We start from the raw sequence: 14486 nt of genomic DNA, 5'->3' as shown, positions 1-14486 counted from the left end.
GACCCTCTGACAGCGCAGCACTCCCTCAGTACTGACCCTCTGACAGTGCAGCCGTCCCTCAGTACTGACCCTCTGACAGTGCAGCACTCCCTCAGTACTGACCCTCTGATAGTGCAGCACTCCCTCAATACTGACCCTCTGACAGTGCGGCACTCCCTCAGTACTGACCCTCTGACAGTGCAGCACTCCCTCAGTACTGACCCTCTGACAGTGCGGCTCTCCCTCAGTACCGACCCTCTGACAGTGCGGCACTCCCTCAGTACTGACCCTCTGACAGTGCGGCACTCCCTCAGTACTGACCCTCTGACAGTGCAGCACTCCCTCAGTACTGACCCTCAGACAGTGCAGCACTCGCACAGTACTGACCCTCTGAGAATGCGGCACTCCCTCAATACTGAGCCTCTGACAGTGCGGCACTCCCTCAGTACTGACCCTCTGACAGTGCGGCACTCCCTCAGTACTGACCCTCTGACAGTGCGGCACTCCCTCAGTACTGAGCCTCTGACAGTGCAGCTCTCCCTCAGTACTGACCCTCTAACGGTGCAGCACTCCCTCAGTACTGACCCTCTGACAGTGCGGCACTCCCTCAGTACTGACCCTCTGACAGAGCAGCACTCCCTCAGTACTGACCCTCTGACAGTGCAGCACTCCCTCAGTACTGACCCTCTGACAGTGCGGCACTCCCTCAGTACTGACCCTCTGACAGTGCGGCACTCCCTCAGTACTGACCCTCTGACAGTGAGGCACTCCCTCAGTACTGACCCTCTGACAGTGCAGCACTCCCTCAGTACTGACCCTCTGACAGTGCAGCACTCCCTCAGTACTGACCCTCTGACAGTGCAGCACTCCCTCAGTACTGACCCTCTGACAGTGCAGCACTCCCTCAGTACTGACCCTCTGACAGTGCGGCACTCCCTCAGTACTGACCCTCTGACAGTGCGGCACTCCCTCAGTACTGACCCTCTGACAGTGCAGCACTCCCTCAGTACTGACCCTCTGACAGTGCGGCACTCCCTCAGTACTGACCCTCTGACAGTGCGGCACTCCCTCAGTACTGACCCTCTGACAGTGCAGCACTCCCTCAGTACTGACCCTCTGACAGTGCAGCACTCCCTCAGTACTGACCCTCTGACAGTGCAGCACTCCCTCAGTACTGACCCTCTGACAGTGCGGCACTCCCTCAGTACTGACCCTCTGACAGTGCGGCACTCCCTCAGTACTGACCCTCTGACAGTGCAGCACTCCCTCAGTACTGACCCTCTGACAGTGCGGCACTCCCTCAGTACTGACCCTCTGACAGTGCGGCACTCCCTCAGTACTGACCCTCTGACAGTGCAGCACTCCCTCAGTACTGACCCTCTGACAGTGCAGCACTCCCTCAGTACTGACCCTCTGACAGTGCATGCACTCACATCAGTACTGACCCTCTGAGTACTCCTCGAAGCGGCAGCTCCCTCAGTACTGACCCTCTGACAGTGAAGGCACTCCCTCAGTACTGACCCTCTGACAGTGCAGCACTCCCTCAGTACTGACCCTCTGACAGTGCAGCACTCCCTCAGTACTGACCCTCTGACAGTGCAGCACTCCCTCAGTACTGACCCTCTGACAGTGCGGCACTCCCTCAGTACTGACCCTCTGACAGTGCAGCACTCCCTCAGTACTGACCCTCTGACAGTGCGGCACTCCCTCAGTACTGACCATCTGACAGTGCAGCACTCCCTCAGTACTGACCCTCTGACAGTGCAGCACTCCCTCAGTACTGACTCTCTGACAGTGCAGCACTCCCTCAGTACTGACCCTCTGACAGTGCGGCACTCCCTCAGTACTGACCCTCTGACAGTGCGGCACTCCCTCAGTACTGACCCTCTGACAGTGCGGCACTCCCTCAGTACTGACCCTCTGACAGTGTAGCACTCCCTCAGTACTGACCCTCTGACAGTGCGGCACTCCCTCAGTACTGACCCTCTGACAGTGCAGCTCTCCCTCAGTACTGACCCTCTGACAGTGCAGCTCTCCCTCAGTACTGACCCTCTGACAGTGCAGCACTCCCTCAGTACTGACCCTCTGACAGTGCGGCACTCCCTCTGTACTGACCCTCTGAGAGTGCGGCACTCCCTCAGTACTGACCCTCTGACAGTGCAGCACTCCCTCAGTACTGACCCTCTGACAGTGCGGCACTCCCTCAGTACTGACCCTCTGACAGTGCAGCTCTCCCTCAGTACTGGCCCTCTGACAGTGCGGCACACCCTCAGTACTGACCCTCTGACAGTGCAGCTCTCCCTCAGTACTGACCCTCTGACAGTGCGGCACTCCCTTAGTACTGACGCTCTGACAGTGCAGCACTCCCTCAGTGCTGACCCTCTGACAGTGCTGCACTCCCTCAGTACAGACCATCTGACAGTGCAGCACTCCCTCAGTACTGACCCTCTGACAGTGCAGCACTCCCTCAGTACTGACCCTCTGACAGTGCGGCACTCCCTCAGTACTGACCCTCTGACAGTGCGGCACTCCCTCAGTACTGACCCTCTGACAGTGCGGCACTCCCTCAGTGCTGACCCTCTGACAGTGCAGCACTCCCTCAGTACTGACCCTCTGACAGTGCAGCACTCCCTCAGTACTGACCCTCTGACAGTGCAGCACTCCCTCAGTACTGAACCTCTGACAGTGCGGCACTCCCTCAGTACTGACCCTCTGACAGTGCAGCACTCCCTCAGTACTGAACCTCTGAGTGCGGCACTCCCTCAGTACTGATCCTCTGACAGTGCAGCACTCCCTCAGTACTGACCCTCTGACAGTGCAGCACTCCCTCAGTACTGACCCTCTGACAGTGCGGCATTCCCTCAGTACTGACCCTCTGACAGTGCGGCACTCCCTCAGTGCTGACCCTCTGACAGTGCAGCACTCCCTCAGTACTGACCCTCTGACAGTGCCGCACTCCCTCAGTACTGACCCTCTGACAGTGCAGCACTGCCCTCAGTACTGAACCTCTGACAGTGCAGCACTCCCTCAGTACTGACCCTCTGACAGTGCAGCACTCCCTCAGTACTGACCCTCTGACAGTGCGGCACTCCCTCAGTACTGACCCTCTGACAGTGCGGCACTCCCTCAGTACTGACCCTCTGACAGTGCGGCACTCCCTCAGTACTGACCCTCTGACAGTGCGGCATTCCCTCAGTACTGATCCTCTGACAGTGCGGCACTCCCTCAGTACTGACCCTCTGACAGTGCAGCACTCCCTCAGTACTGACCCTCTGACAGTGCGGCATTCCCTCAGTACTGACCCTCTGACAGTGCGGCACTCCCTCAGTACTGACCCTCTGACAGTGCAGCACTCCCTCAGTACTGACCCTCTGACAGTGCGGCATTCCCTCAGTACTGACCCTCTGACAATGCAGCACTCCCTCAGTACTGACCCTCTGACAGTGCGGCACTCCCTCAGTACTGACCCTCTGACAGTGCGGCACTCCCTCAGTACTGACCCTCTGACAGTGCGGCACTCCCTCAGTACTGACCCTCTGACAGTGCGGCACTCCCTCAGTACTGACCCTCTGACAGTCACTTACCTCCAGGAATGAGAAATCAATGCTCTCTGGTTTAGTACTGTCTTCGGGAGGTACATCTGTTTCTTCCTGCGTTCCGGCTGCTTGGCGAGCCTCTGCTTCCAGCACAGGCCTGTCAGCTAGGCTGCCTGTTTCCACAGCAACGGCCAGGCCTACACCCTCAATCTCACTGGAATCAGTGGTAACTCCATTCAGCTCCAGGGCAGCAGGAGCCTGTGCTGGCTCACCTGCCGACACAGACTCTGTCCTGAAACAGAGGATGGTTCAGAGTTAGCAGCAGACGAAGAGAGACGACATGATATCAGCAGAGAGACTCCCTCTTTAAACAGGGTCCCTGACAAAGAACAAAGAAAAGTACAGCACAGGAACAGGCCCTTCGGCCCTCCAAGCCTGCGCCGACCATGCTGCCCGTCTAAACTAAAATCTTGTACACTCCCGGGGTCCGTATCCCTCTCTTCCCATCCTATTCATGTATTTGTCAAGATGCCCCTTAAATGTCACTATCGTCCCTGCTTCCACCACCTCCTCCGGCAGCGAGTTCCAGGCACCTACTACCCTCTGTGTAAAAAACTTGCCTCGTACATCTCCTCTAAACCTTGCCCCTCGCACCTTAACCCTATGCCCCCTAGTAATTGACCCCTCTACCCTGGGGAAAAGCCTCTGACTATCCACTCTGTCTATGCCCCTCATAATTTTGTAGACCTCTATCAGGTCGCCCCTCAACCTCCGTCGTTCCAGTGAGAACAAACCGAGTTTATTCAACCTCTCCTCATAGCTAATGCCCTCCATACCAGGCAACATCCTGGTAAATCTCGTCTGCACCCTCTCTAAAGCCTCCACATCCTTCTGGTAATGTGGCGACCAGAATTGAACACTATACTCCAAGTGTGGCCTAACTAAGGTTCTATACAGCTGCAACATGACTTGCCAAATCTTATACTCAATGACCCGGCCAATGAAGGCAAGCATGCCGTCTGCCTTCTTGGCTACCTTCTCCACCTGTGTTGCCCCTTTCAGTGACCTGTGGACCTGTACACCTAGATCTCTCTGACTGTCAATACTCTTGTGGGTTCTACCATTCACTGTATATTCCCGAACTGCATTAGACCTTCCAAAATGCATTATTAACAGACTCCCTGACGGAGAGACTCCCTCTTTAAACAGGGTCCCTGACGGAGAGACTCCCTCTTTAAACAGGGTCCCTGACGGAGAGACTCCCTCTTTAAACAGGGTCCCTGACGGAGAGACTCCCTCTTTACACAGGGTCCCTGACGGAGAGACTCCCTCTTTACACAGGGTCCCTGACGGAGAGACTCCCTCTTTAAACACTGTCCCTGACGGAGAGACTCCCTCTTTAAACAGGGTCCCTGACGGAGAGACTCCCTCTTTAAACAGGGTCCCTGACGGAGAGACTCCCTCTTTAAACACTGTCCCTGACGGACAGACTCCCTCTTTAAACAGGGTCCCTGATGGAGAGACTCCCTCTTTAAACAGGGTCTCTGACGGAGAGACTCCCTCTTTAAACACTGTCCCTGACTGAGAGTCTCCCTCTTTAAACAGGGTCCCAGACGGAGAGACTCCCTCTTTAAACAGGGTCCCTGACGGAGAGACTCCCTCTTTAAACAGGGTCCCAGACGGAGAGACTCCCTCTTTAAACAGGGTCCCTGACGGAGAGATTCCCTCTTTAAACAGGGTCCCTGACGGAGAGACTCCCTCTTTAAACAGGGTCCCTGACGGAGAGACTCCCTCTTTAAACAGGGTCCCTGACGGAGAGACTCCCTCTTTAAACAGGGTCCCTGACGGAGAGACTCCCCCTTTAAACAGGGTCCCTGACTGACGGAGAGACTCCCTCTTTAAACAGGTCCCTGACGGAGAGACTCCCTCTTTAAACAGGGTCCCTGACAGAGAGACTCCCTCTTTAAACAGGGTCCCTGAAGGACAGACTCCCTTTAAACAGGCTCCCTGACGGAGAGACTCCCTCTTTAAACAGGGTCCCTGACGGAGAGACTCCCTCTTTAAACACTGTCCCTGACGGAGAGACTCCCTCTTTAAACACTGTCCCTGACGGAGAGACTCCCTCTTTAAACAGGGTCCCTGACGGAGAGACTCCCTCTTTAAACAGGGTCCCTGACGGAGAGACTCCCTCTTTAAACACTGTCCCTGACGGAGAGACTCCCTCTTTAAACAGGGTCCCTGACGGAGAGACTCCCTCTTTAAACAGGGTCCCTGACGGAGAAACTCCCTCTTTAAACAGGGTCCCTGACGGAGAGACTCCCTTTATAAACAGGGTCCCTGACGGAGAGACTCCCTCTTTAAACAGGGTCCCTGACGGAGAGACTCCCTCTTTAAACAGGGTCCCTGACGGAGAGACTCCCTCTTTAAACAGGGTCCCTGACGGAGAGACTCCCTCTTTAAACAGGGTCCCTGACAGACAGACTCCCTCTTTAAACACTGTCCCTGACGGATAGACTCCCTCTTTAAACAGGGTCCCTGACAGACAGACTCCCTCTTTAAACACTGTCCCTGACGGAGAGACTCCCTCTTTAAACAGGGTCCCTGACGGAGAGACTCCCTCTTTAAACAGGGTCCCTGACGGAGAGACTCCATCTTTAAACAGGGTCCCGACGGACAGACTCCCTCTTTAAACAGGGTCCCTGACTGGGAGACTCCCTCTTTAAACACTGTCCCTGACGGAGAGACTCCCTCTTTAAACAGGGTCTCTGACGGAGAGACTCCCTCTTTAAACAGGGTCCCTGACGGACAGACTCCCTTTTTAAACAGGGTCCCTGACGGAGAGACTCCCTCTTTAAACAGGGTCCCTGACGGAGAGACTCCCTCTTTAAACAGGGTCCCTGACGGAGAGACTCCCTCTTTAAACACTGTCCCTGACGGAGAGACTCCCTCTTTAAACAGGGTTCCTGACGGACAGACTCCCTCTTTAAACAGGGTCCCTGACGGAGAGACTCCCACTTTAAACCGAGTCCCTGACGGAGAGACTCCCTCTTTAAACAGGGTCCCTGACGGAGAGACTCCCTCTTTAAACAGGGTCCCTGACGGAGAGACTCCCTCTTTAAACAGGGTCCCTGACGGAGAGACTCCCTCTTTAAACAGGGTCCCTGACGGAGAGACTCCCTCTTTAAACAGGGTCCCTGACGGAGAGACTCCCTCTTTAAACAGGGTCCCTGACGGAGAGACTCCCTCTTTAAACAGGGTCCCTGATGGAGAGACTCCCTCTTTAAACAGGGTCCTGACGGAGAGACTCCCTCTTTAAACAGGGTCCCTGACGGAGAGACTCCCTCTTTAAACACTGTCCCTGACGGAGAGATTCCCTCTTTAAACAGGGTCCCTGACGGAGAGACTCCCTCTTTAAACAGGGTCCCTGACGGAGAGACTCCCTCTTTAAACAGGGTCCCTGACGGAGAGACTCCCTCTTTAAACAGGGTCCCTGACGGAGAGACTCCCTCTTTAAACAGGGTCCCTGACGGAGAGACCCTCTTTAAACAGGGTCCCTGATGGAGAGACTCCCTCTTTAAACAGGGTCCTGACGGAGAGACTCCCTCTTTAAACAGGGTCCCTGACGGACAGACTCCCTCTTCAAACAGGGTCCCTGACGGACAGACTCCCTCTTTAAACAGGGTCCCTGACGGACAGACTCCCTCTTTAAACAGGGTCCCTGACGGAGAGACTCCCTCTTTAAATAGGGTCCCTGACGGACAGACTCCCTCTTTAAACACTGTCCCTGACGGAGAGACTCCCTCTTTAAACACTGTCCCTGACGGAGAGACTCCCTCTTTAAACAGGGTCCCTGACAGAGAGACTCCCTCTTTAAACACTGTCCCTGACGGAGAGACTCCCTCTTTAAACAGGGTCCCTGACGGAGAGACTCCCTCTTTAAACACTGTCCCTGACGGAGAGACTCCCTCTTTAAACAGGGTCCCTGACGGAGAGACTCCCTCTTTAAAAAGGGTCCCTGACGGAGAGACTCCCTCTTTAAACAGGGTCCCTGACGGAGAGACTCCCTCTTTAAACAGGGTCCCTGACGGAGAGACTCCCTCTTTAAACAGGGTCCCTGACGGAGAGACTCCCTCTTTAAACACTGTCCCTGACTGAGAGTCTCCCTCTTTAAACAGGGTCCCAGACGGAGAGACTCCCTCTTTAAACAGGGTCCCTGACGGAGAGACTCCCTCTTTAAACAGGGTCCCTGACGGAGAGACTCCCTCTTTAAACAGGGTCCCTGACGGAGAGACTCCCTCTTTAAACAGGGTCCCTGACGGAGAGATTCCCTCTTTAAACAGGGTCCCTGACGGAGAGACTCCCTCTTTAAACAGGGTCCCTGACGGAGAGACTCCCTCTTTAAACAGGGTCCCTGACGGAGAGACTCCCTCTTTAAACAGGGTCCCTGACGGAGAGACTCCCTCTTTAAACAGGGTCCCTGACGGAGAGACTCCCTCTTTAAACAGGGTCCCTGACGGAGAGACTCCCTCTTTAAACAGGGTCCCTGACAGACAGACTCCCTCTTTAAACACTGTCCCTGACGGAGAGACTCCCTCTTTAAACAGGGTCCCTGACGGAGAGACTCCCTCTTTAAACAGGGTCCCTGACGGAGAGACTCCATCTTTAAACAGGGTCCCGACGGACAGACTGTCTCTTTAAACAGGGTCCCTGACTGGGAGACTCCCTCTTTAAACACTGTCCCTGACGGAGAGACTCCCTCTTTAAACACTGTCCCTGACGGAGAGACTCCCTCTTTGAACAGGGTCCCTGACGGAGAGACTCCCTCTTTAAACAGGGTCTCTGACGGAGAGACTCCGTCTTTAAACAGGGTCCCTGACGGACAGACTCCCTTTTTAAACAGGGTCCCTGAAGGAGAGACTCCCTCTTTAAACAGGGTCCCTGACGGAGAGACTCCCTCTTTAAACAGGGTCCCTGACGGAGAGACTCCCACTTTAAACAGGGTCCCTGACGGAGAGACTCCCTCTTTAAACACTGTCCCTGACGGAGAGACTCCCTCTTTAAACAGGGTCCCTGACGGAGAGACTCCCTCTTTAAACCGAGTCCCTGACGGAAAGACTCCCTCTTTAAACAGGGTCCCTGACGGAGAGACTCCCTCTTTAAACAGGGTCCCTGACGGAGAGACTCCCTCTTTAAACAGGGTCCCTGACGGACAGACTCCCTCTTTAAACAGGGTCCCTGACAGACAGACTCCCACTTTAAACCGAGTCCCTGACGGAGAGACTCCCTCTTTAAACAGGGTCCCTGACGGAAAGACTCCCTCTTTAAACACTGTCCCTGACGGAGAGAGTCCCTCTTTAAACAGGGTCCCTGACGGACAGACTCCCTCTTTAAACAGGGTCCCTGACGGACAGACTCCCTCTTTAAACAGGGTCCCTGATGGACAGACTCCCTCTTTAAACAGGGTCCCTGACGGACAGACTCCCTCTTTAAACAGGGTCCCTGATGGACAGACTCCCTCTTTAAACAGGGTCCCTGACGGACAGACTCCCTCTTTAAACAGGGTCCCTGACGGACAGACTCCCTCTTTAAACAGGGTCCCTGACGGAGAGAGACTCCCTCTTTAAACACTGTCCCTGACGGACAGACTCCCTCTTTAAACAGGGTCCCTGACGGAGAGAGACTCCCTCTTTAAACAGGGTCTCTGATGGGTCCTGTTGCCTCTAGCCGTACCATGTTTGAACTTTGTGGTGTATAATGAAGAGGTTTTACCTGGGAGCTGAGTTCAGATTGTCATCGATCACGGTAAGTTGTGCTGGGACCTTGGAGTGCCGCTGGGTGCTGCGGAGGAGCAGGTCACTGGGGTTGAACCTCACAGGGACCTGGTCCGGTCCTTCTCCATTCGCTGCCTGCTCAGCACCGTCGTTGACGTAACCGTGACGTGCGGGGAGGCACTCATCAATAGATTCCACCCGAGCAGACTGTACGGGGAGAAATGGAAAGATTAATTGTTTTTGATACAGGCACACAAAGCTCAGGGAACAGGTTCCCTGGTGTATGTAAATGGGCCGAGGACGGGTCAGAGGGTTAATCCCCCCCCCCCCCCCCCCTCCCCACCCCGATAGGGGCTGTCCCAACTCACCAGTGTGTCCAACTCCCTATGACAGCGATTGTGCCATTCGGGAGAACCCAAATCGCTCCCTATCCCGGAATCTGTGCCTTGGGATTCGGAGCCAGTGTCAAGTGTTAGCTTGTTGAACAGGGAACGAATATGTTCACTGTACATGATCTGTATTTCCAGAAGCGACCCCCCCCAACCCTGCTCCCCTCCCCCAGCCCCTCCCCCAACCCCTCCCCCAGCACGCCCGCCACTTCTCGGGCACAGTCCGATCCCAGGCAACTGCTCTCCCTTGCGCTTCTCGTCCTGTCTCTCCCCCCCCACCCCCCCAGTCCCTCTGTCTTGTGTCTGTCAAAGAGCTGAACTTGCCCGAACCTGTCCGACAGCCTCTCTCTCTCTCTCTCTCAGCCTGTCACGCTCCCTCGCTCCTGGGAAAGTCTGCGCACTCCCCCCTCCCCACACCTCCCTGTTAGTCATCCCCAGTCTCGGGACACACCTGGTGCTTAAAGAAACACCGCAGGACCGTTCCCAGCGCCAGCCTTAAAGGCGCAGAACGATCAGGAGGCACCAAATATTCCCCGCGGCACTGTTAAAGGGGAACTCCTCCCTCACCAGGACGGTTAAATGTACACAAGGTACAATTCACCGGCAAGTGGCCTTAAAGGGGCAGGGTAACCCCCCCCCCCCCCCCCAACATGGTGAAAAGAACAGGACAGCTTCCCCCCACCGGCACGTTTAAAGGGGCAGGGCAGCCTCTCCAGTGCGGTTAAAGGGACAGGACACCATCTCCAGCACAGCTAATGGGACAGGGCACCTTCTCCGACACCGTTAAAGGGACAGGGCATCATGTCTCGCCCAGTTAAAGGGACAGAACACTCTCCCCATCACAGTTAAAGGGACAGTGCAACCTCTCTAGCCCAGTTAAAGGGACAGGGCACCTTCTCCAACACAGTTAAAGCGACACGGCACCATTTCTGGCCCAATTAAAGGGACAGTGCAACCTCTCTAGCCCAGTTAAAGGGACAGGGCACCTTCTCCAACACAGTTAAAGCGACACGGCACCATTTCTGGCCCAATTAAAGGGACAGTGCAACCTCTCTAGCCCAGTTAAAGGGACAGGGCACCTTCTCCAACACAGTTAAAGCGACACGGCACCATTTCTGGCCCAATTAAAGGGACAGTGCAACCTCTCTAGCCCAGTTAAAGGGACAGGGCACCATTTTTTTTGCCATAGAATTTACAGTGCAGAAGGAGGCCATTCGGCCTTTCGTGTCTGCAGCGGCTCTTGGAAAGAGCACCCCACCCAAGCCCACACCTCCACCCCATCCCCATAACCCAGTAACCCCACCCAACACTAAGGGCAATTTTGGACACTAAGGGCAATTTATCATGGCCAATCCACCCAACCCAGTTAAAGGGACAGGAAACCATTTCTATCCCAGTTAAAGGAACAGAACACCCTCCCCAGCACAATTATTAAAAATAATTTTTATTCAAATTTTCACAAAGTATCAATAACAGAAAATACTAATAACAGAAAGAACAAAAAAAAAACCCTCCCCCCCCCCCCCCCCCCCCCCCCCCCAGGTTGCTGCTGCTGCTGACCTTTTGTTTTTTACCGTTCTGCCAGGAGATCTAGGAATGGTTGCCATCTCCTGAAAAACCCCTGCACTGACCCCCTCAGGGCACATTTCACCCTCTCCAATTTAATAAACCCCGCCATATCATTGATCCAGGCCTCCACGCTTGGGGGCCTCGCATCCTTCCACTGAAGAAGAATCCTCCGCCGGGCTACTAGGGACGCAAAGGCCAGGACCCCGGCCTCTTTCGCCTCCTACACTCCCGGCTCCACTGCAACCCCAAATATTGCGAGCCCCCATCCCGGTTTGACCCTGGAAACCACCACCCTCGATACCGTCTTTGCTACCCCCTTCCAAAACTCCCCCAGCGCTGGGCATGCCCAGAACATATGGGCGTGGTTTGCTGGGCTCCCTGAGCACCTAATACACCTGTCCTCGCTTCCAAAGAACCGGCTCATCCTTGTTCCGGTCATGTGGGCCCTATGCAGCACCTTGAACTGTATGAGGCTAAGCCTCGCACAGGAAGAGGAGGAGTTCACCCTTTCTAGGGTGTCCGCCCACGTCCCTCCTCAATCTCCTCACCCAGCTCCTCTTCCCATTTACCCTTCAGTTCCTCCACCGAGGCCTCGTCTCCCTCCTGCATCACCTGGTATGTTGCCGAGATCCTCCCCTCTCCAACCCACACCCCCGAGAGCACCCTGTCCTGGACCCCACGCGGCGGCAGCAAGGGGAACCCCACCACCTGCTGCCTGACAAACGCCCTAACCTGCATGTACCTAAAGGTGTTCCCCGGGGGGAGCCTGAACTTCCCTTCCAGCTCACCCAGGCTCGCAAACTTCCCGTCTATGAACAGGTCCCTCAACCTCCTAACACCTGCCCTGTGCCAACTCAGGAACCCGCCATCAATTCTCCCCGGAACAAACCAGTGGTTCCTCCGTATCGGGGCCTCCATCGAGCCCCCCACTTCTCCCCTGTGCCGCCTCCATTGCCCCCAGATTTTGAGGGTAGCTGCCACCACCGGGCTCGTGGTATACCTCGTTGGAGGGAGCGGCAGCGGCGCCGTTGCCAGGGACCCCAGGCTCGTGCCCACACAGGATGCCATCTCCATCCTCTTCCATGCTGCCCCTTCCCCTCCATTACCCACTTACGCACCATCGCTGCGTTGGCAGCCCAATAATACCCACAGAGGTTGGGCAGCGCCAGCCCCCCCCATCCCTACCCCGCTCCAGGAACACCCGTCTCACCCTCGGGGTCCCGTGTGCCCACACAAACCCCGTAATGCTCCTGTTAACCCGCCTGAAAAAGGCCTTCGGGATAAGGATGGGGGAGGCACTGGAACAGGAACAGAAACCTCGGGAGCACCGTCATCTTGACGGACTGCACCCCACACGCCAGAGACAGCGGCAGCATGTCCCACCTCTTAAACTCCTCCTCCTTCTGCTCCACCAACCGTGTGAGGTTAAGCTTCCCCAGCACAATTAAAGGGACAGTGCAACCTCTCTAGCCCAGTTAAAGGGACAGTGCAACCTCTCTTGCCCAGTTAAAGGGCCAGTGCAACCTCTTTAGCCCAGTTAAAGGGACAGTGCAACCTCTCTAGCCCAGTTAAAGGGACAGTGCAACCTCTCTAGCCCAGTTAAAGGGCCAGTGCAACCTCTTTAGCACAGTTAAAGGAACAGGACATCATTTCAAGCCCAGTTAAAGGGACAGTGCAACCTCTCTGGCCCAGTTAAAGGGACAGTGCAACCTCTTTAGCACAGTTAAAGGGACAGTGCAACCTCTCTAGCCCAGTTAAAGGGACAGTGCAACCTCTCTAGCCCAGTTAAAGGGACAGTGCAACCTCTCTAGCCCAGTTAAAGGGACAGTGCAACCTCTCTAGCCCAGTTAAAGGGACAGTGCAACCTCTCTAGCCCAGTTAAAGGGCCAGTGCAACCTCTTTAGCACAGTTAAAGGAACAGGACATCATTTCTAGCCCAGTTAAAGGGACAGTGCAACCTCTCTGGCCCAGTTAAAGGGACAGTGCAACCTCTTTAGCACAGTTAAAGGGACAGTGCAACCTCTCTAGCCCAGTTAAAGGGACAGTGCAACCTCTCTAGCCCAGTTAAAGGGACAGTGCAACCTCTCTAGCCCAGTTAAAGGGACAGTGCAACCTCTCTAGCCCAGTTAAAGGGACAGTGCAACCTCTCTAGCCCAGTTAAAGGGACAGTGCAGTCGGGTCAACAGTATAAAACATTGGTTCAGCCACAGGCAGAATATTGTGAGCAGCTCTGGTTGGCAGCCTATCAGACGGACGCCATTGGACTGGAGGGGCTGAGGAGTAGATTCCCCGGGACGTTGCCCGGGATGGAACGTTTCAGCTATGAGGGGAGACTGGATAGTCTGCCGTTTGTTTTCCCTCGAACTGAGGGGGGGGCTGACAGAAGTAGACAAAATTATGAGAGGCACAGATAGGGTGGAAAATGGGATTAGGATTGGCAGACCCAATGGGCCGAAGGGCGGTTTCTGCACTGTGTGTTTCTCTGATTCGATGAATCTCCCCCCCCCCCCCCCCCCCCCCCCCCCCCCCCCCCCCCCCCCCCCCCGCCACCCCACTATGGCTGAGGTGTCTGGGACCAGACGGTGGAGGTTTAAGGTGAGGAGTGAGTGGTTTAGAGGGGGACCTGAGGGAACACTGTGTTCCCCCAGAGGGTGGGGGAGGCAGGTACAACCGCAACGTTTAAGAGTCACCTGGACAGGCACTGAAATGGCCGACAAGTGCTGGAAAATGGGATCGGTACTTATGGCCAGAATAGACAGTGTGGGCCGAAGGGCCTGTTCCTGTGCTGTTCTGACTCGATGACAATCAAAGGGGCGGTACAGCCTCTACTCTGCTGAAAAAAAAACAGACATGTCGAACCCTTTAGTCCTGTATACACATTGCGCCTGTTCCAGGTGAACAAAACCGGGTTCAGCCATTCACTGATCCAGTCCACGGGACGATGTCTCGACCAATCAGGGTTCGGATTCCAAATCCAGCTTGCCAGTTAACTGTCAGTCACTATCAACAGTTGCATTTCCCCATGGCAAAGCCTCTGCCAATCAGAGTCGACTTGCCAAACAAAAGAGTGATCTCTCCTCTGACAGTATCAATAGTTGTCCCTCCCCCCCTCCCACCCCTCCTCGTCCTGCCAATCCTGCTGAATGCTCTGATGAGTGTAAAGCAAAAAGCTTCGACGTAATATTTTTTTTCTTCCCAAAACGGCTATTCCTGCGGAATGGTTGAAGGGACAGGACACTGTG

The 14486-nt window shown here is 55.1% G+C and overlaps 1 protein-coding gene across 1 annotated transcript in view; it reads right to left on the bottom strand.

The window, feature by feature from the left end:
* The window catches only part of LOC119968056 (mediator of RNA polymerase II transcription subunit 12-like), a 64769-nt gene that overhangs the window by 13408 nt on the left and 36875 nt on the right, over nt 1–14486 (bottom strand). The window contains exons 6-7 of the mRNA XM_038801155.1: nt 9285–9493; nt 3564–3807 (exon numbers count right to left, since the gene is read on the bottom strand). Coding sequence (XP_038657083.1) covers nt 3564–3807; nt 9285–9493 — 453 coding nt within the window. The remainder of the gene's footprint in view (nt 1–3563; nt 3808–9284; nt 9494–14486) is intronic.

The sequence above is a fragment of the Scyliorhinus canicula genome, chromosome 6 (assembly GCF_902713615.1).
Source record: "Scyliorhinus canicula chromosome 6, sScyCan1.1, whole genome shotgun sequence".
Lineage (NCBI taxonomy): Eukaryota > Metazoa > Chordata > Chondrichthyes > Carcharhiniformes > Scyliorhinidae > Scyliorhinus > Scyliorhinus canicula.
Note: the sequence above shows the minus strand (reverse complement) of the source record. Positions and strands in the feature narration are given on the sequence as shown.